Source organism: Setaria italica, chromosome VII (assembly GCF_000263155.2).
Source record: "Setaria italica strain Yugu1 chromosome VII, Setaria_italica_v2.0, whole genome shotgun sequence".
In the NCBI taxonomy this organism is placed as follows: domain Eukaryota; kingdom Viridiplantae; phylum Streptophyta; class Magnoliopsida; order Poales; family Poaceae; genus Setaria; species Setaria italica.
This window is the reverse complement of record NC_028456.1, coordinates 24,599,791-24,626,051: the sequence shown is the minus strand read 5'-3', so window position 1 is coordinate 24,626,051 and position 26,261 is coordinate 24,599,791. Positions and strand designations below refer to the sequence as shown.

The window sequence follows — 26,261 nt, the reverse complement described above, 5'->3', positions numbered from 1 at the left end:
ACCAGCCTAAACCCTCGCCGTTTCTTCTCCAGTTCGCCGCCTCTCCGGTTCTCCCCCATCTGCCGCCACCGCCGCCGCCTCCTTGCGCCACCGCCGCTTCAGATGGCCGAGCCGCCGGAGCAGGCGTCATCGGACCCCACCACTCCGCCGCAGGAAGACAACCAAAGCACCAAGACAAATAGCAAGAAGAATCGCGGCACGAAGAAATCGAAGCGAGCCGGCGCCTCCTCGCTGTGCTCCAGCACCATGGTTGAGGACCCGTTCTTCGTCCTCGCCGGCGGCAAGGAAGGAGGTAACGAATGATAGAGCTAAGCTTCTCGGAGCTCTCGTTTTCGCTAGGTTTCTCTGTTTGGTAACTGACGTGGCTAATTGGGGGGCTTGGGCGCAGGGTTCCTGGAGTTGGAGGAGATTGACGAGGCGGACTTCGGGATTGTTGGGGGATACGTGGAGGAAGTGGGAGCAGATGAGGGGAAGGCTGGCAAGGATCGGGGGAAGAAGAAGAAGAAGAGGAAGCGGAAGCGTGGGGGTGATGACCAGGTCTTGAGTGGCGATGGCGATTCTTTTTTGAAACAATGCGATGGCGATTCAGTAGTTGAGAATGAGCAGGAGGGGGAGAAAGAGAAGAAGAATGCGAAGGGAAAGAGGGACAGGAAGAAGAGGAAGGTGAAGGATAGTGAGAAGAGTGGGGAGAGCGGCAAGGACATAGCTGATGACGACAATGCAGAAGGTGATTCTACTTCCAGATTGTTGTTTTGAGGCATTGACACTTGTGAATGTCGCTGTGGTATTTACTTGGTTTTCATATGTAGTATCTATTGTTACAAAATTGACCTGATCAGCTGTGCGAGTTTTAATTGATAATGTTTTTTCCCCTTGCAGACGTGCAAGATAAAAATGAGAACATGGAACAAGATAAGGATGATGATCTTATTTTGGGTGAGGATGATGTTTTTGCATGGCACGAACTTAGGCTTCACCCTCTGCTTGTCAAGGCAATGCGCAGGCTTGGATTCAAAGAACCAACTCCTATACAAAAGTCGTCCTTTCCTGCTGCAGCTCACCAAGGCAAGGTTAGTCAAATTGTTCATCGCCAAACATTGGCAAACATTCTTTTTTTGAATGAATGTAATAAAAAATAATTTTCAGCATTGTCCAATAATGAGTTCATTGCAGCTATTATTGATAATCTATTTGCTAACTCAAAATTTGAACATTTTTTGTATGTTTTTGGCTTTAATATGTCATGTAGGAGATGTATTCTGTTAACTGCCTGTGCAAATTTTGTCCTGTCAGTTTAATAATCATAAGCTTAACTACTTTGCAACAGGATGTTATTGGTGCAGCCGAGACAGGTTCTGGAAAGACGCTTGCCTTTGGCCTCCCTATTTTGCAACGTCTCCTTGAGGAGCGAGAAAAGGCCTCAAGATTACACCAGGAAGACGAAAAAATGGAGGAAAGTGCTGGGGAAAGCCCTCTTCGTGCTCTTATTTTGACACCCACCAGGGAGCTTGCCCAACAGGTAAAGGGATGACTAGAATGGTTCATTGGGCTTGGTAATTCGCACGCCCTTAATTTCTTGAGTTTAATTGAATCCAGCTCTTTAGCAGGTCACGGAATTGAAAACTTTTGTTATTATTGGTCCTAGATGATCTTCTGAGAAAAGCTGTCACCTAATTATCCTGTTAAGATAAGATACCAAGTAGCATGTGTCCTGCATATCTCACAATTCTCTATATACAGGTATGCGATCATCTAAAAGAAGCAGCCAAGTTCTTAGGAATTGGCGTCATTCCTATTGTTGGTGGTATATCCATGGAAAAGCAAGAACGGCTTTTGAAAAACAAGCCTGAAATTGTTGTTGGAACTCCCGGAAGATTGTGGGAGCTCATGTCGATGAACAATCAACACCTAGTTGAGGTTAGTACATCTAAATGTATAAATTAACTTCTCAGTATGCATGCTAGCAACTCGAACATGACATGCAATGGTGCTTCATCCCTTCTCATCTGCGCTTTATGATGTGCATTTCTTCAATCCTTCATTGTGCAAACAAAGGTTACAGTAACTGATTCAGATTTTTATTATCTTTTTGCACAAACAACAAACTAACAGCAACATGTCATTTTCAGTATGGAACCAACTGCCTTGCTGCTTATATCAAGTATTTAACCTTGCAGTAAAATCTCATACTTCAAAAGAGAATAAAGCGAACCAATCTTCTATATAAATTTCCATTTAAGCTTGTACTGATTGTGATTGTCATTTTCTGGTTATCTACGTTGACATGTTTTTGTCACATTGCTTTTCTTATGACCCAGCTGCATTCATTGTCATTCTTCGTGTTGGATGAGGCTGATAGAATGATCGAACGAGGCCATTTCCACGAATTACAATCTATCATTGAGATGCTCCCGCTGACTAATGGTTCTGATGAACAAGCTGCAAGAACAATGCCAAACTGTGAGACTGTGCCAATCTTGCAAATAAAGAAGAGGCAAACCTTTGTTTTCTCAGCCACACTTGCACTTTCATCTAATTTCCGGAAGAAGCTGAAGCGTGGCTTATCTACTTCAAAGGCGTCGACTGATGATGTAAGCTCTATTGAAGCCCTGTCGAAGAAGGCTGGAATGAAACCAAATGCAGAAATAGTTGATCTGACAAAGGCTTCAATCTTGCCTGAGAAACTTGAAGAATCTTTTATTGAGTATGGCTTCTGTCTACAATTTCCATTATATATTGGCACTTTTTTCTTTTTACTTTCCATGCAAAAACTATACTTGACAGTTTTACAAGCTGACATATTTTGTTTGTGATTTACAGGTGCAGTGAAGAGGATAAGGATGCCTATCTGTATTATATACTGAGTGTTCATGGGCAAGGTCGAGCAATAATTTTTTGTACATCAATCGCTGCATTACGCCACATTTCCTCCATATTGCGCATTCTTGGTATTAATGCCTTGACAAACCATGCTCAAATGCAACAAAGGGCTCGCATGAAGGTGATTTATGCATGCAGTTATCCAATCTTTTCATATTTGATATTTGCTATGCAGTAGAAATTGTCATCTAGCTTCCACAGAATCTGAATGTCCCAAGATTAGTCCAGTTGCTTATTTGCATACTTCATCTATCAAAGGTTCCAAACTTCATGTTTATTAGAGTACTCTTTTGGATATGCATTTCTTCTATCCTTTGTTGTGCAAACAAAGGTTAGAGTACTCTCATGAAAATATGAATTGGGAGTGACGCATTCCGTAGTTTTTGGATCACACTATTTTGTAGATGTACTGATTTTTGTCTAACCTGAACTGTATGTTGACTGTTTTATGCATCTTGTTCCTGACGCACACTTGACTACTTGCCATGACATTTTCTTCTGCTTTGCTTTTCATGAAAGAGAAAGCATTGATTAATTTGTTGTTTTCAATTAGGCCGTGGATCGTTTCCGTGGAAGTGAGAATTCCATTTTGGTCGCAACTGATGGATTTGCAAGGGGTATGGATTTTGATGATGTGCGAACAGTTATCCATTACCAGTTGCCACATTCAACTGATGTAGGTGGCTTGTTTATTTCTAGAACCTGCACTTCTCTGTGATATACGTGTTATGAGGGCCCAAGAAAACTAATTAGAGTTTTTGAAATTCCCTTTTTTTTTTCTTCCCCCCTAGGTTTATATCCACAGAAGTGGAAGGACAGCACGCAAATCATTGGCTGGCTGCAGCATTGCATTAATCTCTTCTGCTGACAAGTCGAAGTTTTACTCTCTTTGTAAGTCATTGTCAAAGGTAAGGCATTCATACTGCTTCTTTCAATCGCAATAGCTTTTCTTCCCTCACTACGCATCATGTTGGTTTTTTTTTTGTGTTGTCATCAAGCAGCAATAAAGCACTGCTTGGCCCTAATGTCAAGCAGCAATAAAGCACTGCTTGGCCCTAATTTAGTCTCCATTGTAAAGGCTGCCTGCCTACATGGTGTTCAATGATTATCATGACTTTTTTTGTGTGGATGCTGTTTCCATTGTTTTGGTTTCATACCAGTACATCTATTTTACTCCTAGTCGCATATCACATTACACTTTTTCTAGCATGTCTCATCCATATCAGTGCATCTATTTTGTTTTCACTGATAACTCAGCGATTTCATAACCATTGATTGAACATGACAGGAGAACCTCCAGCAATTTCCTATAGATCATGCTTACATGCCTGCAGTAATGAATAGGCTCTCGCTTGCTCGGCAGATTGACAAGATTACACGCAAAAATTCACAGGCAGGGCCTCCTTTTTCCAAGCTTTCATTATTTTATTTAATCATTTCTAATATATGAATTTATCGCTCATGTAAGATTAATTTTGGGCTGTACTTGTTTATGCTCTAACTTTCCTCTGTCCATTTTAGGAAAATGCTAACAAATCCTGGCTTCAGAGGAATGCTGAATCCATGGGATTGATATTGGAGACCAGTGACAGTGAAGAAGAACGTGTAAAGGGCCACAAGCAACGAAAGGCAACTTCTGCACATCTCCAAAAGCTTCAACAGGTCGAGTACTTCAGCGAATTTTAATAGGGTTATAAATTTTAGTGAAAGCACTCTATTTATAAATGTTCATGGTTTTATAATGCTCCTGTCTATCTTGCCCGTGTTTCAACACATTTTGCTTTGATTTGCAGGAATTGAGTGATCTTTTGCAACGCCCGTTGCAGCCTAATACTTTTTCACGACGCTATTTGGCTGGGGTTAGTTCTCTGACAGAAAGCACAAATTTATGTAAAAGATAATGGTACATTAAACTGACAATGTTCTCCTTCACTTGCTCAGGCTGGAATTTCACCATTACTTCAGAAGCAACTAGAAGAGTTGGCCAAGAGAAAAGTAAGCAACAATAGAAGCAAGACTGAGAATAAAGGGTCTCGATTTGTTGTTATTGGGCAGGATCGTGTCGAACCCTTACAAGCACTTCAGAATTCTGGGCAAGAGGTAAGCTCAAATGAGATTTCTCCAGTGATGCATAGTTCCTTCTTTGTTGTGCATCATGCTTAAAAGCAAAGGAAAACAGATACATAAGTTGTCCTACGTATTCACATATGGATGCGAGAAAGGAAGATACTGTCTATTGGTTATTTATGTTAGTAGTGGTAAAAAAATAATTTGAATGTTTGTGGATGTAGTTCTTTGAGTAGTTGCTCTTTTTGCACCTTTTTAATGCTTCTATTCTCACATAAGTTGTCCTGCGTATTCACATATGGATGCGAGAAAGGAAGATACTATCTATTGGTTATTGAGTAAATTGCACCGACCATACAACAACTTGTTACGTGGGTGCAAATTGGTCCAACAACTTGTAAAATGCTCAATCTAGTACAATAACTTTACAGGTGGGTGCAGATTGGTCCAACAACTTGTAAAATGCTTACATTAGTGCAATATTGGTTACATGTGGGTGCAAATTGGTCCAACAACTTGCAATTTTGCTCAAATTAGTGCAATCGTCTCATGTGAGTGCAATATTGGTTATCGAGGGTCCCATTCTTTCATTTTGCATATTGGTTAATAATGTTAAACACGGTATGGTTTAAACTCTAAGTGTGCTTGTAATAATTATGAATTGTTGCTTCTTTCTGAGGGGTTTGAAGACGGAACTTTTTCCATTATCTAAAAAATAACCTACAGTGTTTAGAAATTAATGTCATGACCTTGTATTAATTAAATTTTTATGTCATAATTTCATTTTGAATAGGAATATTTAGTTTACTATTCAATATTGATAAGTTCACCTTCACTATTTTTACATGTTTGATTATATGCACTTTTGTTCAGCTAAAACCCTCCAACATATTATACATACTAATAATACCTTTTTTCAATGCTCGTGTACTTGTTTATACAAAGTATAAACAAGCTAAAATAACAGAAACAAACATGCTTCTCTACAGTTGTTGAATACATGAGCAGAAGAAACCTAAGGTCCTAGTGTCTCTCTTATGGAATTTAGTCTTCCGGTAATACCAATGGCATAATTGTAAAATTTGATTCAATTTTAATTGATGGACAAATAAGGTATGTACACAGTTGAGAAGCAACAGAGTGGTCACAAGTGACTTTGATTGATAAAAAAGAAGAATTATTGATTGGATGAAAATTCACATGTGTCGATCTACTTTGCTTAATACGTTATCATTGTAGAGTTTCGTTTGCCAAATTATTGCACTAAATTGAGCATTTTACATGTTGTTGGGACAATTTGCACCAACCTATTAAGTTATTGCACTAAATTGAGCATTTTACAAGTTGTTGGACTAATTTGCACCCACCTGACAAGTTATCATAATAGATCGAGCATTTTACAAGTTGTTGGATTAATCTGCACCTACCTGACAGGTTATTATATGGTTGGTGCAATTTACTCTTGGTTATTTATGTTAGTAGTGGCAAAAAAAATAATTTGAATGTTTGTGGATGTAGTTCTTTGAGTAGTTTCTCTTTTTGCACATTTTAGTGCTTCTATTCTTACATGTTACACTTTCAGGTCTGTGTCAACTTAGACAAACAAAGAGAAAAGCGAAGACTTGCTCAGAACTGGAAGCAAAAGAAGCATGAAGAAAAGAAACGTAAGCCTCTCTCATCCTGTCTTTTGCTTCATTTGCAGTCTGTCGTTGGCATTGGTTGGTTCTGATTTTAAAATTTATGAAAGGAAATGGATAGCTACCCTTGCAACCATTCTATTATAGCCAATAAACCAAATGACTTAACGAGGACGATATGCATGTCTTGGAAACATGGGGTATAGACTTTGAAAACATGGGGTCTAGATTTAGTGCCACGTTTATTTGTATTATTATGTTGGGTGACACATTTGTATATAGGACATACCACCTTGTTCTGTGGAGAAGCTTCCCATAATGACGTAATTGTAACAAGAAATCTGCCAGCCGTTGTATAAATAGCAACACTCATGACTTCTTTTTTTTTCCCCCAGGTTCGCGGGAGCAGAAGAGAAAGGAGAAAAGAAAAGCTAAAGCGATGGACTAAATAACAGGTGAAAGATGGGCCTGTTTGCGGGAAGGTTACCTTGCCCAACTGCTCCATTCGTGGAATTCCTTCAGAGCCTGCACGAATTCCTTTTAGGAATGCACTCACCAATGTTTTAGCCACATACATTTGGTGTGCGGTGTGCCAAGTTAGCACTAGGCCTTAAGCAAGATTGAGTAGGTGGGTTAATATGCTGTTTTGCGGCACAGGATAATGAAGTTAGCACGGGCACCGCGAGATGATCTCTGTAACATGTGGATGTTATATCACATTTCGTATTCAAAGCTGCTACAAATTTATACATCTTTCGCCATATCTTTTCCCTGGTGGTATTTGTGCATTTGTGCTAGTGCCTGGTGGATGCAAGTTTATCAAGGAAGACAGAAGTATAGTTTAACTGCCCTACTGTTTGTTAGCAAGTATACGCTTCCGGTTCTAGATTCATCAGATATCTTCTGATAAATCAGAGGAACATGGTCTCATTGTGCAGTGCTTAGCATTGCTGGATGCTGTCACCTACTGTTAAGCACGTGCTTAACATTGCTGGGATGGGGATGGCTCGACCTGCAGGGGTACGTGCGGCGGATGAAGAAGCCGGGCAAGTTGTTTGACGAGTTCATGGACCAGGACCAGGACCCACGTCCTCGACGTGCACAGCAGGCGGCAAGGCGAGTGCTCACCCGGGACCTCAACCTCATATCCTGTCCGCCACCGTGGAGAGGGCCACGTCGGAGCTCCACCGGACGCCCGTCGTCTTCGCCACACGGCCACCGAGAAGCTCTCGACCGCGCCATCGGCCGCGGCCGCTGGGTCACAACTCAAGCAGGAGGACCTACTACCTACCGCACTTCCGCTTCATCGAGACTATCGTGAAGCTAGCTAGGCCATGCGCATGACGCCGCTCCTATCGCCGCGCGTTGCCCGGGAGGAGAGGAAGCGTCCGTCGGCGGCTACGGCGACATCCCCAGGGGCAACCTCGTGCACGTCAACGCGTGGGACGCGGCGTTGTGGGACGGGTGGCCATGAAAAAAAAAATCAGCGGAGCCCGGCCGGTCTCCAAGTATACCGACCAAAGCGCGAAAAATACGGAAAGGGCCCGGACAATTCATAATTAATCTCCACAACTTGATTTGCCGCTCGAGGGAATCCGAATCCGATCGAAGTGCACAGGAACCCCGCGAGAGCACAACAAGCACTACCGCAGCCTATATATTGGAGTACGTGCGTACTCACGTCCATGTCCATCCCTCGCTCGGTTCTCACGCGCATCCGTCTTCATCTCCACCTCGACGAGTTTGGCAAGAAGCGTCGACCAGCCGTCAGCCGACGCAGCGCGCGAGAGAGAGATCAGGAAGGCACTGAAAGACGATAGGAGCGTGGTTGCTAATCTAGGCTCACCACGGCTGCATGTTACATAGGACCAACACCGGTCAAAGATTACAAGGAGAGTTTGTTTACATCAAGCCGCCGGATCGGAGGAGGTGACTGCGGAACAGAAGACACGGCCGTGATCGTCGCCAGGGAAGCCGACGAGGCCGTTCTGGAGGCCATGGGCTTCAACGCCCTTCGCCCGCGACCTCGCTGAGGCCGTCCACGACTTGGCGGCGGCGGACGCCGACTAGGCCGTCCTGGAGGCCCTGGGTTTCAACGCCCTCGCCCGCGAGCTCGGAGAGACCCGTGCACGACATGGCAGCGCTGGACGCCGACCAAGCCGCGCTGGACGCGCTGGGGAGCCTTCGCCCACCAGCTCGCGGCAGGCATCGTCATCCGGGACTTGGAGGAAGCGGACGCCGACGAGGAAGCAGCCGTTGATGAGGACTCGGGGCTCGACGACGACTTCGCCCGCGAACGCGCGGAAGCCATCATCGAGGCGGCGGATGATGAGGATGAGGAAGAGGCTGCCTTGGATGCCATGGAATTCGACGCCTTTGCCCGCGACCTCGACATCCGCGCGAGGGATGAGAAGGTGATTTTCATGGACGACATGTACTACTACGAGATCTCGCGCGCGATCGATCGGGCCCTGGAAGAACAGCGCGAGGAAGCAAGTGCAGCAGCAGCCGCGATGCCAAGGCATGTTGCTTGCTGTTGATCACGCTCCGGAAGAAGCTTTTCTTGGACGAGTTCGAGTTGGACAACATGGTGGGAGCGTCACTTACTGTCGGAATATTGATTGATTCTGTTATTAGTACTAGGAATAATGTTTGTGTGATCTTCTCTGTAAATTGAAATTTAGTTTGACTGTCTACCTCAGACCCGGGTGTTTCAGAAGCATCTGACACCCGGGCATTTGAAACAGACAAAACACCCGAAAAAAAAGACCCAGGAGGATTCGTGTGTTTTAAAGGTGCCTAGCACCCGAATTTTCCTAACCATCAGACTAAGATCCGATCATTCTAAGCAACAAACAACTGAAACACAATTTGCGGAAAAACAACATATTATAGCATAATGAAATAGAATCTGACTGATCTGATCAACATAGGACTATAAAAAATATCAGGATGAAAATACCAAATGGTTTCATAGCATAAAGAAAACACTTAACAAACTTAGGTACTGACGAATGCATAAGTTCAACACTGAATTACATAGGAAACCAGAGCTGATCAGGAGTTCCATAGGGTCATATACTAGCAAGTATGGCACAAAATAGATTCATCATATAAGTATTTGCATTGCCACTTCACATCACTTGAAACAAAAGAAGAATCTGCTTAGTGGCTGCAGATCTGAAAGTATCTTCAGATGACAAGCCTCCTGAGTCCTGACAACAATCTGAGAAAGGTCATCTTGGTTTGCAGGTCGGAGGTTGACATTCACAACAGTTGCAAAAATGACCTAATCTTCTCCAATGTCGTAGACACGTCCAGGCACCTGTCTAACAGTAGCCAGCAAGGCCGCAACACATAGATAAAGTTGCAAACTTGCAGTCGTGATCAAGAGCATACCTGCACATAGAAGGAAAAAAGCAGAGTGGACGTCAGAAGCAAAAAAAATTAACAAGACTACATGGTCATGTTATATATGAGACAAAACAGATAGAAAAAGTTGATAAGCACTGAAAGAAGCAACTGATGATTCAAAAAGAAAGGGAGAAAGAAAAACATACATGCGCATAGCCATGGTTGGAACAAGCTTCAAATGACAAATAACAGAGAGCTTGGGTCTGAATTGAAACCCTAAAGATACAAATGACAAATGTGCAAATATCAAATATTCAAAAAAAAATTCATGGTATGTCAAATAGCAGATAGTTTGGGTAATGAGTGAAACCCCTCTGATGCAAATAGCAAATAGGCATATGCAAATATAGTGGACTATTACATATATATTGTGTAGAAATTACACTAGTTATGGTATTGTAATTATAGAGCAAATGCATAGAAAATGTCATAGGTCAATTGAATTTTAAATTATACCTTTGAAGAAAGCATTAGTTCCACTACTTTCCATCTAACGAAGAATACAACCTTGAGGGGAATATAACCTTGAGGAAAGCATCTAGTTCCACTACTTTCCTATGAAGCGGTAAATAATTCCTAGGAATTCTGCACAAGAATATTTTAATCTGTCACAAATGTCGCCTATAATATAAAAAAAACGATTAACACATCAAAAAGAATCTCTGCTTTATAGATCCATCATTACAGTAGAAAGAAAAGAAAGAAAAAGAAGTATGTCAAATAGATTCATTAGAAAAAGAATATAAATGGGCTGATACAAAAGCAATGAAGAAGAAGAACTGACCAGAGGTCTTCTCGCCTGCAACTAGAAAGGAAACCTTAATCTAAAGGCTTGAATAAGGAAAAAGGAAGTATATATAACAAAGAAGAATTGACCAGAACTCCCACAGTTATTATATACAAGATCAAAACTATGAAAAATGGCAGTGCTATTATCACACTAAATTAATGTGTCAGCTAATGACAGTAATCTCAAGCACAAATTACAATGAGTATCACGCTGTCGAATTAATAATTATCAACTGTAAATTAAGACTTGGAATTGAAGGTTTCAGGCAAACGCAGAAAGGATGCATTCCAAAAGGCCTGCTAGTGAGGAGAAAGGATCTGCAGTTCGTGATCATGGTTAAACTTGGTTAAAAGAAAGAACCACAAAAAGTCAAGAAGATGTACTAAACAACATTTCGAACTGTACATTAGCTTTGTATAATGCCTTTATTTTAGAAGTAGGCATCATACATTCAGATGTAGCCAGATAGGGCAGCAACTATGAAAAATAAACAATGATCAGGGTATCATTCTGTTGAAAATTTAACGAGGAAAAATGCTGTGAACTTGCAGGCTAAGGCAGTTGTGTCAAAAATATATTCTGTTTACAAACTTTTAAGGGTGGTGTTGGATTATTAGAAATTTCAGATCTCAGACGATCAAACGTTCAGATTGGAGCCACTTCCTATGTCCAAAATTAACAAAAACTCAAGACTGGAAAGTATACTCAACCCAAAACGAAGATATGCAGTTGGCCATGCATCTCTGAATCTAGACATGTCTACATATAATGTGATGTCACTATCATGATAGGAATATATAGGATGCACTTACATCGCATAGCTTATGAAAATATGGATGCTTGAAAACCTGCAGGAAGCTCTGCAGAAATGAACTACCAATTTACTGTTGGCTCTCACAGCACTTGGCTAAAAGATGATAGCAATTTCTGGTAATCTATCGAGATTGCAAAGTTGCAGACAAACAAAAAGCTAACAAAAGTAAGCAAGAACATATGACAGCTGACTGTTTCGCCACAGTTTGGTCAATGCTAACTCGTGCAAATTCAGAAGCCCAACGCTCTCAAAGTCAAAATCCCAGATGTCCCAAATCAGGCTTGAAAGAACTAAGAACAGATGATACTCAAGCCCCTATGTACGCACCCCTCCCGGAGCTTCCATCCTAGCCCGGCCGCAACAGCCCCGCAGCCTCGGCGAGACATGCGAGAATCAAAATCTCAGCCGCCACATGCACCAGAATTTTGAGGAGCTGCGTGAGGGGGAGAGGAAACCAAATCAAAACAAATCAGATGAGAAAACAACGGATGGAAATTGTTGACGCCAGTGCAAAGTCAGGCTAAGATTTCATATGGCGATTTCTCACCTCACCTATTGCTACCCACAACACGACATGGAAATTAACTACCAACAATGCTTGTAGGAAGGGGTAGCACATCGACAAAGCCTCCAATGAAGATAGCAACGCTTGAAGCATTGTTGGCCGTGGCCGGCATATAGCCGGGCTGGGATTTCTCCCGACGACGTAGAGGTGGCCGAAACACGGCTACACACCCGTGGCAGTCTTCACCATGATCCCAAGCGTAGCTGTAGGTGAGCTTCATGTCGCGGGCGAAGTTCAGAGGTGGCAGTGGTTTGGAAGGCTAGGCGATGTTTAGCTCGCTGCCGTCCAACAATCTCCGTGAAACGCAGCACACGGGCGCCGCCAACTACCCCCAACGCTGCACGGGGCACGGCCCTCGTCGCACCACAGCCGCCGTCCAGAGTTCGGGCGGCCTTGCCCAGATCCAACTGGAGGAATGCCGGATCCGGCCTAGGAGCCACGCGCAGCGCAAATGGCGAACGCCCCGTACCACTGCCACCGTACGTGTCCGTTCCGAGCAGGCTTGTAGATCGACCCAGACCCCGTTCCGTATCCTACTCGATCACAGACGATCAGTGCTCCATATAGTACCACGCCGTACCGTACGGTTACCTAGCTAGCTAACGACTTTCCAACAATCTTGCGCGCCGAGTCGGCAGCGTCGATTGCCCAGCGCGCTGACTTGGCAAACCATCGAGCGCGCGTAGCTAACGCACCTGCGCCGCGCGTCGAGATATGATGATCGCCCCGGAGCCGGAGGTGACGACGGTGGACGACGGCGTCGACTGGCACTACGGTGACTCGACGCTCCTCTACGACCCCCGGTTCCGCTTCCCGCTGGAGGAGCTCGTCGCGCTCGCCCGTGCGCACGCCCGTTGCCCCGGCCTCGTCCACCGCGAGCTCCGCCGCGTCATGGACGCCGATGACGTCGCGCGCGTGTTCGGTCTCGAGGGCGCCGTCGGCGTCGGCGGCAGCGGTGGAGGTTCCGGCTCCACTGCGGGGTTCGCAAAGGACGGTGGGACGACGGATGGCGACGCCGGGTTCGATCAGGAGCCTGGCTACGTCATGGTGGAGGAGCCGGCGGAAGAGCTCGACTACGTCTTGGTCGGCACGGCCGACGAGGTCGAGCGCGAGCAGCGGCGGGAGGCCGACGCGGAGGCCGGATGGAACGACCGCGTCCGCTCGATCGAGGAGCTCCTGGAGGACGCGGCCGACGAGGAGGAGGACGAGCTCACGGCTAGGCGGAAGAAGCTCATCCCTGATATCGACCGATCCTTGGAGGAGGAGGCCGCCGTTGAGCCTGGATGGAACATCGTCGCTCGTACGATCGAGCAGCACTTTGCGTGTGTCGACAACGAAGCGGCCATCCCGGAGTAGCCGGTAGCAGACGACGGCGAGGGCAGCGAAATTGCATGCGCCGATTTTGTTAGACCGTATGTCTTCGTGATCAGTTATTTTTTTATTTTTTTAGTTATATTTTTGCTTTCAGTCAAGTCGAGGAAGTCTGAACTGGTTCGGGTGGGAGGTGTGGTAGTACATTCTAACCATCTAGGTTCGAGTCTCTTCTAACTTGAATTTGCATGTCTATTTCTTCTTCTTAATGAAAAATTACCTAGCTCTTCTCGATTGATCTAATTTTTTCCCTTTCAGTTAAGTCAAGTTTAATTAGTAATCGGCTCGCGCCTCCCATGTCGATAGATCACACGCGATTCCGTATGTGATGTTACGATATGCGATGTGTGTCATGTAATACAGTCCGAGTGATGTTATGATATGCGCTATGTGTCCTGTAATACGGTCCAAGGACATATACTGAGCCATGTCCCAACCTGAGTATAGCACTCCCTCAATATTTAAATATTTATCGCCATTGTATTCAAAATTTTATTACAAATATCTTGGTGATAATGTAACCTACGAACAAAATAAACGACACCTACAAAATTTTTTGAATAAAATAAATAGTCAAACATCGTGATCAAAAGTCAACAACAAAAAATATTTTGATATGGAGGTAGTAGTAGCTGTGGAATTTTTTAACAAAAATATTTTTCATTTTTATAATAGTTAAAAAGGACCAAAATAGGCGTCTGCCGGTGACAAGGAAAATCCGCTCGTTCTTTTAATGTCACTAATTTGCAGCACTTTAGTTGATCTACAATTCATAAGCTTTATATGAACTCAGTGAGCAGCAATTCCCCCAAAAAATCATAACTTCTTTTCTTTTCTTTTTTCATATCTCCTGAAGTACTTTGCCAGCGGAGCATGTTGCGCTAGCTCATGGCCTCATGGCCACGTTGTTGTGATCACACTTTCCCTGGACAGGCCATGGCATCCCGGCCCAGAAGACGGAGATATTTGCGTATGAAGCTTTAATTATGAGATCTATTAAATAAAACCTTTTAATTGATGTTTTTTTTTTGTTTGATGGCATTTGAGTGGTGAAGAAAATTACAAGAACGTTCAAATTTACAATGCTCCCCCATCTTCCCCACCAGTGGTGCGTAGAGGCTTCTGGGCTTCTTGGTTCAGCCTACAGACCAGTGGGCCGTGAGCCTTGGGCTTTACTACCTCACCCACATTCCATATTTCCATCTGCTCTGTTTTGTAAGCCGAGGGCAGAGTGCAAAATCGGTGAAGTGGATAAAGCAGTCTGAACATCGAAAGAACTCATCTCAAAAGAACGATTCAGAATGAACAAAAGGGCCACGTTCAGTCAGATATCAACTATCATTTTCCAAAACTTCAGTAATGTCTCTTCGCAGATGTAGTGAAAAGAAAATGCAGCTGCGTCTTCCCTCGATACGAAACTCCCTGATTTTGGTTGCCGCCTCCTCGTTGTGATGAGGGCAAGAAAAGAATCAATGCACCACCCTCCAGTCCAAACTTTACACTATAGCTGTAGGATTTCAATGGGACCTTGCGTCCTGACTCCCTTCGCTACCGAGAGGTCATGGTTCAATCTCCAAACGTCTTTGGTCACTGGCCATTGCTTTAGACGACAGTTCAGCTGCAGGAAATCTTGATTCTTATCGCTCCATTTCATTCCGTGGAATCTGTCGTCTGGGCCGGGGTGCCATGTACATCCAGCAAGGGCAAGATGGGGCACGACATTTCGTTGCTTAACGTACTCGGATTGTGAACCAATGAGCAATGCAGTTGAGATTTGCATGGACATCTAGTGCAGGCCATTGAACCAAAGTTGCCTCTGCATTTTGGTATGCATGTGGCCAATGTTGGACCATCGCGGTCTTCTTAAGTTCTTAAGCATGGAGCTGCCACGAAGTTCCGGTAAGATTTGTTCGCATCGAAGAAAATGGAATGGGAATTTAGAGAATTTTATCTATCTTATCCTATCCTTGTAGAAGATTGCACTTTGGTCGGGGTCGCTTGCTCTAGCTCGACCATTGCCCATCAGATCTTTCATGGCCCAGTTGGCATATCAGCACAGCATATGGACAATTGTTCTGCAGGCATGGTCAGTGAAGTGGTGCCGTGGTGGTTCAGTGTCCAATTTGCAAGTGCAGTTGCAAGCGGCGATAAATGGCTGCCTCCAACATCTCAAAATCAAAGAAAGGAAAGAAGGACAAATAATGCATGTGGAGTGGTGATAAAAACTAAGGTATAATAGGTTCTTCTTTCATGGAGTTCCTTCAGAGTTCAGATAGTGTCTCGACTCTTTATATTAAAAAAGATAAGCTCTTTGCCTGTAGAAAAAAAAGGCACAAAGTTCCTTCAATGTAGAAAAAGATAAATCTTATTACTAATTGGAGACTCCTTTTGAAGCCTCCAGATGGAACCACCAAGGATCTTAGGCGGACACTCTAGAAAAATAGAGAAATCCTAGAAATTCTTAAAAAAAGCAAAACATCTTACCATCAATCGGTAGATTCAAATCATCATAGCTATTGAATCTATTATGTTTTCTAAAAAATTAACCACCTATACCATTATAAAAATATCCTAAAATAACCCTAAATCTATATCTAAATTACACACCTCTGTCATTATATAAAATAAACTAAAGTAACCCCTATTCTTTATCAAAATTACCCACTTCTGTCATTATAAAAATTATTTAAAATAACTCCTTGTACCTGCAACTAGATTATCCACCACTAATGCTTAAAATAACTTAAAATAATCCCTTAAATTTACATCTATATTATCCACGAATGTTATTATTAAAACTAACATGAGGTAATTCTAAATTTGAATCCAAATCACCTTAATTAAAATATACACCAAAATATGATTCTAAATCTACTATTTCTTACACTATTGGTATATGATATAATAATTAAGGTATATACATATAGTGTGTGTTATCATATATAAAGATATAGAGGAAGTGATGAGAATATAGATTTCTATGTTAAAGTTATAGCTCAAGCTTAGGGTCTGTTAAACAAATTCAAGCGCATGCTTATGATGCAAAGTGCAAAATTAACGATTATAAATGTGGATGGAGATGTTATAGAGTAATTATTAACTAAAATCTATCACAATCAGATGAAGATATATCTATATAAGTATTGCGTTCGAATATTTAACAAGTGAGGGGTAGTTCAAAGGTAACAATTTTGTAGTAGTGTGGTCTTATTTTTTCCCATTAAAGACTCCGCATAGTTCTCACAAGATATGCTAGAAAAAAAAGAAATTTTAAAAATTCTCATAAAAATCAGAAACATGAAACATGAGCCGTGCGGGAGCACAGAGTTGATGGATTAGTAAACAAAGAATAGTCTTTTCCGGGATAGTAGGATCTGCGCACTGAGAGTATTCTAACCAGATAACCTGACTGATGTTCAGGGAAGACCAAACCATAGCACGCTAGGCCTATCAAAAAGGCAGCCGGGAACGATCTCAGTCTCACCACACCGCACAAGCAAAGGCAAAGCGACGATATTATTCAAGCCGCTGCTGCATTGCATCATTGCGCTTGCGCTGGAGTCTGGAGGTTAGGTAAGTTCTCTGACTTTTGACGGCAGCAGTCCAATCAGGGGATCTGATAAACTGCAGCAAAGGGGATATAGGCTATCAGAGGCGAGAGGCGACCGGCTCGGTGCCGGGAGCCCGGTCGCCGGCTCTCCATCGTCCGTTTCCCGGCAGACCGGCGGGGGCGGGGCCACGGCCGTTGTCCGCACGCCGCCACGTTCTGCGGCCGGCGGCCGGCCCTTTTTCCCCGTCGAGAAAAGGGAGGCCGGGCATTCCAACACGCACGTGAGGCATTGACGCGGCGTGTGTGGTCGTGTGGTCGCCTCGCCGGGAGAGGACGCTGCGCGAGAGCCAGGGGTTGCCGGCTTGCAGCTGCACACTTTGGTCACTTGCGCAGCAGCTTCCGGTAGTCTCTCCACTTGGACCGCGCTACTGACAAGCACGCGCCCTTCCGATGGCTCGTCTCAGCTGGTCCCTCGGCTGAGTCGGCTGGACTGGGCAGGTCCAAGTGGCCATCAGCCCATGCATGCATAATGGAGGAGAGGGGTTTTGTGGAACGCGCGTGGCCGTGTCGACTGATCACTGATTTATTGAGCGAAGAAATCAGCTGTCGGTGTCAGTTTTTTGTCGACGTATGCAAGCCTTCACCTTCACCTTTAGTGCCTGTTTGGCTCCAGTGTGATGAAGTTTGGCACCCGTCACATCGGATGTTTGATATTAATTAGAAGTATTAAATATAAACTAATTACAAAACTAATTGCATAAATGAAGTCTAATTCACGAGATGAATCTATTAAGTCTAATTAGTTCATGATTTGATAATCTGGTGCTACAGTAATCATTTGCTAATGATGGATTAATTAGGTTTAATAGATTCGTCTCGCAAATTAGACTCTATCTGTACAATTAATTTTGTAATTATCTCATATTTAATCCTTGTAATTAGCATCCAAACATCCAACGTGACACTGCTAAACATCCGCTCTACCTGTCCAAGAGCGGATAATTGTCAGCATCAAGCTTACGCGAACAAAACAGTGAACCTGCTGCAGCGCTGCAGAGCAGCATGCAGGCAAGTTGAAGCACTGCACTCGCAAGTCGACGCCGACCGACCCGCTTACTGTTGGGATGTTCAAACATGGCTGCGCCTGCACATGGCAGGTCAGGCTTAGGCTAGCCGCCGCGCTAGGAAACTGAGCTTGCCCGGGACGCGGACGTTTGGTTGCTTGCTTATTTTTAAGCACGTGTCACATTAAATATTTAGATACTAATTAGAAGTATTAAACGTAGACTATTTACAAAACCTATTACATAAGTAGAGGCTAAACGGCGAGATGAATCTATTAAACCTAATTAGTCCATGATTTGACAATGTGTTGCTAATGATGAATTAATTAGGCTTAATAGATTTGTCACGCCGTTTAGCCTCTACTTATGTAATGGGTTTTATAAATAGTCTACGTTTAATACTCCTAATTAGTATCTAAACATTCGATGTGACGGGTGCTAAAAGCAACCGGAACCAAACAGGCGGGCGGGGCTGTATGTGCCTGGACAGCAGGACAGGGACGCCACGATTTCTCCCGTCATCCCAGCCGTATCCGTACAGATGAGATTCGGCTCTGAGCTCAGTCGCATCTCGCATGGCCACCCCCAATTGACCTCGTGTTGGGTCAGCGGTAGATCCGCGTGGCGTGGGATATCCCCCGCCCGTACATCGCGCCGCAATAACTTCTGTTGCCTCTTCTCGATGCAGTTTCGTGCAGGGCGTAGACTTGGTTGAGCTGAAACGGAGCTGCGCAGTTTGTAGATGCAGTCCATCGGAGTAGAGAGTAGGTCGGGAGTCTTTTGTCGCTGTTTGTAGATGCAGTCGACGTAGGAGACCGCTCTATGTCGTATCATAGCTAGCTGAGGTTGTCAATGCGTGGGGTACACAACTCCAAGGTAAGGGTTAGAATAGTGGTCTTCAGTTTTGCATACGTGCAGTAGTTTCTGCTTCCCCTGCAAAACAAAATAGTGGCCTTACCTTTTTGCGTATGTTGTGTACCGGCCGGCACACACTTTCCTGTAGGAGTAAGGAGGAGTCTCGCACAAGCAAGTTGTAGGCAACGGCCATGGTGGTGGAACCTTGTCCCCTTTCTGCAACTACGGGTACCAGCAGATTCCGTAGATGCCCGCGTGTGCGTGATCGTCCCCATTTCATGTGCCTGAGCCTGACCAGAGCTCCGGACTGAACCCTGTTACGCAACTTACCAGCCGACGGTACCAGCAGCAGCTGTCAAAGCGATCTCCGATAGCTACATCTGGACGGAATAATTTGTCATGTGCGATAACCGGGAGACTTCGGTATCTTCTACAGTACTTCACGCAGAATTATTTCACAAGTACTACTCCGATTCTTTTTATTTGACGTTACTGACAAGTAAATCGAACTAGTCGCAGACCAAAGAAGATGTCTGGATCGTCAAATATAAGGAACCGGAGGTAGTACTCTCGAAACCCTTTTGCCTGCGCCGTACCCGGTTGATCATTCGGTCAAGCACTGCTCGAGCTGTCGAGCAGGCTACCTCTTGCGTCCTCCTTCCATCTGCGCGCGGGCACTCGTGCACGGCAGCCGTACAACTGGACGGTTCGCGCCGAGCTGCAAACAAGAACCTTTTTTTAAGTTTAACACCCCTTTTAACACATTTTTAACACCCCTTTTAACACATTTTTAACACATTGGCTGCAAACACTTGTATTAAAAGAGTGGTTTTAAAATTTAACACCTTTCTTTTCATAAACACATGAAGGGGTGTTAAAATGTACCAAAGGTGTTAAAAGTAATCCTCCTCCCCACTTATTCCCTGGTTGCCCCCCCCCACTCTCTCCTCCTCTCTCTCTCCTACCGCCGCCAGCGCGTCCTCCCTCCCGCTGTGCGCCTGTGCCCGCCGCCGCCGATCCGCCCGTTGCGCGTCGCCGCTATGCCCGCCACCGCCGGTCCGCGCTGCTCTTGCGCGGGCGGCGGGCGGCGATACAGCACTGCCAGCCACCGCATCCGGAGCCGTCGGATCGTGCCGAACAGCCTCCTCTTCCGCCGAGCCTCACCACCACCATCTTTTTCTTCTTTCCTCCCGCCGGCATCGGCGGTGCCGCCTCCGCCCCCGCCGCCCTGGCCACCGGCCTCCGTGGCACTCAGAACTGCATCGCCCACCGCGGGACGCGGACTGCCGCGGGCTGCAGGTCGCCCATCTCTTTCGCCTCTAGTCTCTGGATCTTCCCCTGCTGCTTGCCTTGGCAAGGAGGATTGATAGCTATCAGGCTAATGGACAATGGTACGTGGTGGTCGTGATTTGTGTAAGCGCCAGCATCTCCAAGGCTAATGGACAATGGTACGTGGTGGTCGTGATTTGTGTAAGCGCCAGCATCTCCAAGGAGGAGGGAGTGGGGGTATAATTGTCATTTCTAACCTAAGGTGTTAAAGTTTAGTAGACCATCCAAACACCTCAATGTGTTAAAGTTTAACACCCTGGTAAACTTTAACACCCTCTTCCCAAACATGCCCTAAACAAGAACCTTTTGGGAGTAACGGCACATGCCTTCCACATTTTCCACTAGAATCATTGGCAACTTGACACAAGCACCTCCTCTTGTGGGAAAGAGGGGGAGGCCAGGTGATTCGTGATCACTGATCAGCGAGACGAGGAAATAAAAAAAAGAGCTCGTGCTGCATGCAGCATGCCAATTAGGATGTGGCGCGGATTCCGACGCAGTCGGTGTTGGCTGCATGTGCGCCCCGATGCCAATTACGTTCCATGCATGCAGGGCATGAACAGCGGAAGAGACGAGAGGTGGAGATTCCGCGGGCTCTCTCGGCCCTCGAGCGCGGCCTTGCTTTTTGCCTTCACCTACCTACCCCGTGGAGTATTGTACTTCACTGGTAATGGCTTTACGATGGTGCAGTTGTTTACAGTGACCAACGTTATCATGAGACAGGGTGAGACGTACCGGGAGCACGTAGGCACAGTTAAGTTAGCAATATTTTTTCTCCTGTAAACATGTGAATTGTTCAGTTCATGTCGTGGATCATGTGAGTTGTTTATAGCAAAGAGGATAGAAAAGTAGAAAACTTTTTGCAGCTTCGCATTATTACGAAAGTGTTGTGTTCTGCTTTACTCTTTCCTACAGAGTAGTACTACTAGCTAAGCCTAAGCGCGACCTCTCTGTCCAGCAATATTGGCGGAGATATTCGGGTCCACAATTACCATCCTTTTCCCCCTAAAATATAAGGCATGATTATTTAGGAAAATGATTTGATCAATAATCACTTCGTTCATACTTTTAAAAAACAATTATGCGATACTGAACCATAACATTAGCCAACACTTTTTTTAACACAAATATAATAACGCCAATACCGTGTCACAGAAATTGCATCCTAAAAGAATAATTGCTGGTCAATTAAAGTCTTATATATTCTATAACAATAAAAAATACGTCTGGTACTTCCGAAATGGATGGATACTACTGGTACATATAGACTTTAGTTGCACCTTATGGGTGTTTGGTTTCACCTTGCTAAACTTTCTGCTAAACTGGCAAACATCCTTACTAAAACTTGTTAAAGTTGAGTTGCTAAAACTTGCTAAAAGGAGGGCTGGACAACCTATACCTCTCATTTATTGATTGTCTCCCCCTTCCTGTACACCTTTAATAAGGGTAGATATGTCTTTTTACAGCTCATTAAATGCCTTTTAACAAGAGTATCCAAATAGCTTTTGATAAAGTTTAGCAAATTTTAGCTGCTAAACTTGAGCAAGAGTAACAAACAGGGTCATAGTAGATGTTCGGTCACCGCGTGTCCAAGTCAATATGCAAGACCGGACTCATCTGCAGTGACCGAGCTCACATGGATGTTGGTACCATACTACCATGGGTCGTCCACTCGTCCCTCCGGTCTCCGCCCTAGCTAGCTCCTCATCACAGCTGGATGGCGCTCCATTGTTGCCGCTGAATCTTCCAAGGCTCCCAGCCTCCCACGGTCCCGGTTACCCCCAGTCCCTGATCAATTTACCAAAGGGGTTCGCAGCGCGCGACATAGCAATATATCATTTTCTCGTTGAGCATGCATGCGAATCTTTTCTACCTAACCGCCGCGCCCTACGCGCATGCACGATACGCAGTGCCACCGGCCCTTATCGAGGCGTATCTGCTGAAACAGAAGTACACCCTGACCTGACCCACGCCCTACGCGCAGCATTATTCTCCTGCAAGGCTGCAAACTAGCGTGTGTACGCGCGCTCGTCCAGCTATGACTGATCGACGTCGGCGAGAGAAGAAAAAAAAAACAAGAGCAGATCGAGGGTATCCGGGTATTTCCATGCTCCGTGCCGTCGCGCGTGGAGCGTGTGCCCGTGTCGTCCCCGCTTTCGGCTGGGAGTCCGGGAGAGGCCAGGTGAGGATGGGATCCCCGTGATCCACCGAAACCACAGGGCGCGCGCGCAGTGCATCTCCCAATGCCAGGCGCTCCGCGAGCCAGCACCAGCACCAGCAGGAGCTTTCCGGGTAGCCTCCCCGTGGACCCCGTCTGCTCCCTGACACGGACGCCAACCCGGGAAGGCGCACCACGGCACCCGCCGATTGGCTGGTTTTCCCGCGGCCTCAGTCGTGGGAAAAGGGACGGCGCTCGGTGCTTTCTGGCTTTCGAGGAGGTCTTGGTTCGTGACATCACAAAGGGGAGCCGGCCCCTCCTGCGATGGAGGAAGTGCATCCTATCCTCCCGTGTCCTTTCCCGTACCCCTGCACACGTTTAGACTTTTCTTCTGATTATTAGAAAGGGGCACTGGATTTTCATCTACTCTTTAACTTGATTAGTCATCAGTGCTCTTCACTAGTGAGTAAACAGCGGCGCTCCAATGAACTCCGCGCTAACTGCTCTGCCACTCACGCCTCAAAGAAATTAAAAAAAAAATGGCCTTCCACAAGCCCACACACATAAGCCATTTATCCTGACGAAAGATGACTTTACCAAATTCAGATATCGGTCTTTTCCGATGGTACGAGTTTTTTTTTTTCATCAATGGAGGCGAGTCGATAAGAAACGCGGATGAGCATGCACGGTAGTAGAAACAAGTCAAATACCTCATCGATTGCCCCTGCCGCCGGCTCCTACACAAACTCTACCGTATCCTTCCTCAACCTCGCCACCCCGTTTTTCTTCTCCCAGGAGCTTCTTCTGGTGTGCATTCGCACGAGCGCGTGACCCGACACGCTCGTTCAACCTAGTAGAAACTGATCGAGCGAAGGAGATAATTCCTCACGCGTGTGTATGGACGAATAGTCAAAACTTATTCCCATATTAGTCTCCTGTGCGGCCTTTGATCAGCACTCAGCGCGCGGATCGGAGACGTAGCGGATCGTCATAGAGTGATAGCTCCGTGTTGTTTTCCCCTCCAGCAGTAGTGTGGTGAGTCGTAACACATATAGGTCTGCTTTTTTTTTTCTTTTGTTTACGTGCGGTTGCATTTTTCAAACGGGCGCATACGTTGTCACGACATGGGCAACTTGGTCAGAGAGCCACGGGAGCAAAAAGCAAGCCACTATCGTACTGCCCAATCTCTTTCCGTCTCACTCGGCAGTTGGCAGGACTAGCGAAAGGGAGAGAGAAGTACGCTGCGGCACATATATTTTGAGAATGTTGCCAAGACTACTACTGCTGGGAAATTGGATTTTTATTATAGCATATGGTATTTTTGGCAGAATATCATGTACATAAACATGTACTCCAAATAAAAGGGCACACACCAAAAAGCCACTAGATCGATTCAAGGAACACGCCAAAGCTTTTGATGGATGGGTAGAGACGACACTACAGAGACCACAGGACAGAATCCTCCAATTTGTTTCAACCCTCCACGAGCCACCTATCTTGACCAGCAGCCCGCCACACCTTCCGAGCTCCGTTCATAAGATTCCACCACAAAAATAACTGCATTATTAGCCAAACAAAGATAAACCCTAGCTCCTACCCATACCCATCACATCCACCACCACACACGGACTTTCTAAAACACACATGTACAAAAGAAACCCCAACCAAAAACACACTCGGTACGTGCATGATCGTCACCCTACTCTTGTTTTACAATTCTTCGCGAGACCAGACCAAAGTGGCCAAGCATCGGCCCAAACGGTGCCGGCAGCGGCAAGTACGACCGTGATCATCAAAATATGACGCGATGACAGAAAGAGGCAAGCACGTAGTTCCTTCTCGATCCGTTTGATTTTCACACCTGATTGCCGGTCGCCGCCGCCGCCGGCTCGACGCGGTTCTGCGCGGACCGGAGCATGAAGCCACCAACCCCGGCCTTGTCGCCGGGGTCCTCGTCGTGGTACACGTAGGCGAAGCCGCCGTGCCGGGTCATGTCCATGCCGGCCATCTCGTCGTCGGCCGAGATGCGCAGCAGGTCCAGCTTCTTCAGCGCGTAGAAGAGCGGGCCCATGGTGCAGCTCACCCACCCCGCGATGACCAGGATCTGGATGACGTGCGCGGCGAGGAGGCGCCCGCCGCCGCCCATGAAGAGCCCGTAGGGCCTCCCCGCGCCGTAGATCTCCTCCACGTACCTCTTCCTCGCGAAGAGTGCCGTGAAGAGGATCCCCCACGCGCCGCACCCGCCGTGGAGCTGCGCGGCCTCCAGCGGGTCGTCGAACCTGAGGCGCGCGGCGAGCGCGTTCGCCCCGATGAGCACCCACGCCGACACGAACCCGCAGATCACGGCGGCCCACGGGTCGACGACGCTGCACCCGGCGGTGATAGCGGCGAACCCGCCGAGGAGCCCGTTGCAGACGTCCACCACGTTCCAGTGGCCCGTCTGGAGCCGCTTCCCGAACAGCGTGGTGAGCGCGGCGACGCTGCCGGCGAGGGTGGTGGTGACGGCGGTGCGGCCCACGGCCGACCACTGCCCGTGGATGCTGCCTGTGGGGCCGTAGGACTTGAGGATGGTGGTGAAGGACCCCGGGTTGAACCCGTACCAGCCGAACCACAGGAGGAAGGTGCCGAGCACGACGAGCGACGCGCTGTGGCCCTTGAGCGCCACGGAGCGGCCGGCGTGGTCGAAGCGCCCGATACGGGGGCCCTCGATGAGCGCGCCCCACAGGCCCGCGACGCCGCCGACCATGTGGACGACACCGGAGCCGGCGAAGTCGATGACGCCGGAGCCGAAGAGGAGCGGTCCGGACGTGCGGCTCGCGGCGGCCCACCCGTCGGTGGACCAGAACCAGTGGGACACCACGGGGTACACGAACCCCGTGAGGAACGCGGAGTAGATGAGGTAGGCGACGAACTGCGTCCTCTCGGCGATGGACCCCGACGTGATGCCCGCGGCGGCGATGGCGAAGGCCCACTGGTAGAGGAAGAAGGGGTAATCGAACCCGGTCTTGGGGAGGTGCTTGAGCCCGAAGAACTGCTTCCCGATGAAGCCGTTGGAGGGCGTGCCGAAGGCGAAGGCGAAGCCGAAGAGGTAGTAGAAGAGCGCCCCCGCCGCGGCGTCGAGCACGTTGGTGAGCATGATGTTCATGGTGTTCTTGGCGCGGACGGAGCCCGCGCAGAGCATGGCGAAGCCGAGCTGCATGGCGAAGACGAGGTACGCCGAGAAGAGCAGGTACGTGGCGTCCACCGCCGAGGCCGTGTCCGTGAACTGGCTGCAGAGGTAGTCCGTGGCGTTCGCCGCCGCCGGGCCCAGCAGCGGCGCAAGGTCCGCCGCGCACGTCGACATCTTCGCTCACCGGAGCCCCTAACCAATCGCACACGCAGCTGGAGTGGAGGAAGAAAGGTATGGGGATGCGAGGGGATTGGGAGGGTGTGGCGTGGGGGGCGAACAGGCGGTGGCGTCGATCGGATTTATATGAGGGCGGCGGGCGGGGGTGCCAGTACCGGGAGAGATAAAAAAAAACAAAGAGCAAATTGCAGTTTTGATTTGGAATAACAGATCGGCCTTTATTTTCGTGAGATTATGGGAAGGGGGTTTGGGGGCCCACTGGCAGTGAATCTCCGGTGTCCGTGGCCGCGATCTCCCGGGCCGCGGCGGAATCTGGAGGTGGAGGGACCCTCCATCCCCCTCGGCCGATGCGGGTGGCGTGCCCATACTGTTCGTCTGTTCCTGTACGTGTGCGTTGGCATATTGTCTCCAAACTAATTTC

At 46.7% G+C, this 26,261-nt stretch overlaps 2 protein-coding genes across 2 annotated transcripts; one reads left to right on the top strand and one right to left on the bottom strand.

The window, feature by feature from the left end:
* Nucleotides 1-10: 10 nt before the first annotated feature.
* LOC101768735 (DEAD-box ATP-dependent RNA helicase 13) lies at nucleotides 11-7,364 on the top strand. Its single transcript, XM_004976126.3, has 15 exons — nucleotides 11-292; nucleotides 389-727; nucleotides 880-1,070; nucleotides 1,328-1,519; nucleotides 1,741-1,917; nucleotides 2,319-2,704; nucleotides 2,821-3,001; nucleotides 3,434-3,556; nucleotides 3,672-3,788; nucleotides 4,169-4,273; nucleotides 4,402-4,542; nucleotides 4,674-4,739; nucleotides 4,822-4,980; nucleotides 6,530-6,611; nucleotides 6,980-7,364. The coding sequence occupies exons 1-15, from the start codon at nucleotides 103-105 to the stop codon at nucleotides 7,030-7,032; spliced, it is 2,502 nt and encodes an 833-aa protein (XP_004976183.1). The 5' UTR covers nucleotides 11-102; the 3' UTR covers nucleotides 7,033-7,364.
* A 16,412-nt stretch (nucleotides 7,365-23,776) lies between these two features.
* LOC101768332 (ammonium transporter 1 member 1) lies at nucleotides 23,777-25,958 on the bottom strand. Its single transcript, XM_004976125.3, has one exon. The coding sequence runs from the start codon at nucleotides 25,835-25,837 to the stop codon at nucleotides 24,350-24,352; it is 1,488 nt and encodes a 495-aa protein (XP_004976182.1). The 5' UTR covers nucleotides 25,838-25,958; the 3' UTR covers nucleotides 23,777-24,349.
* Between the last annotated feature and the right edge of the window lie 303 nt (nucleotides 25,959-26,261).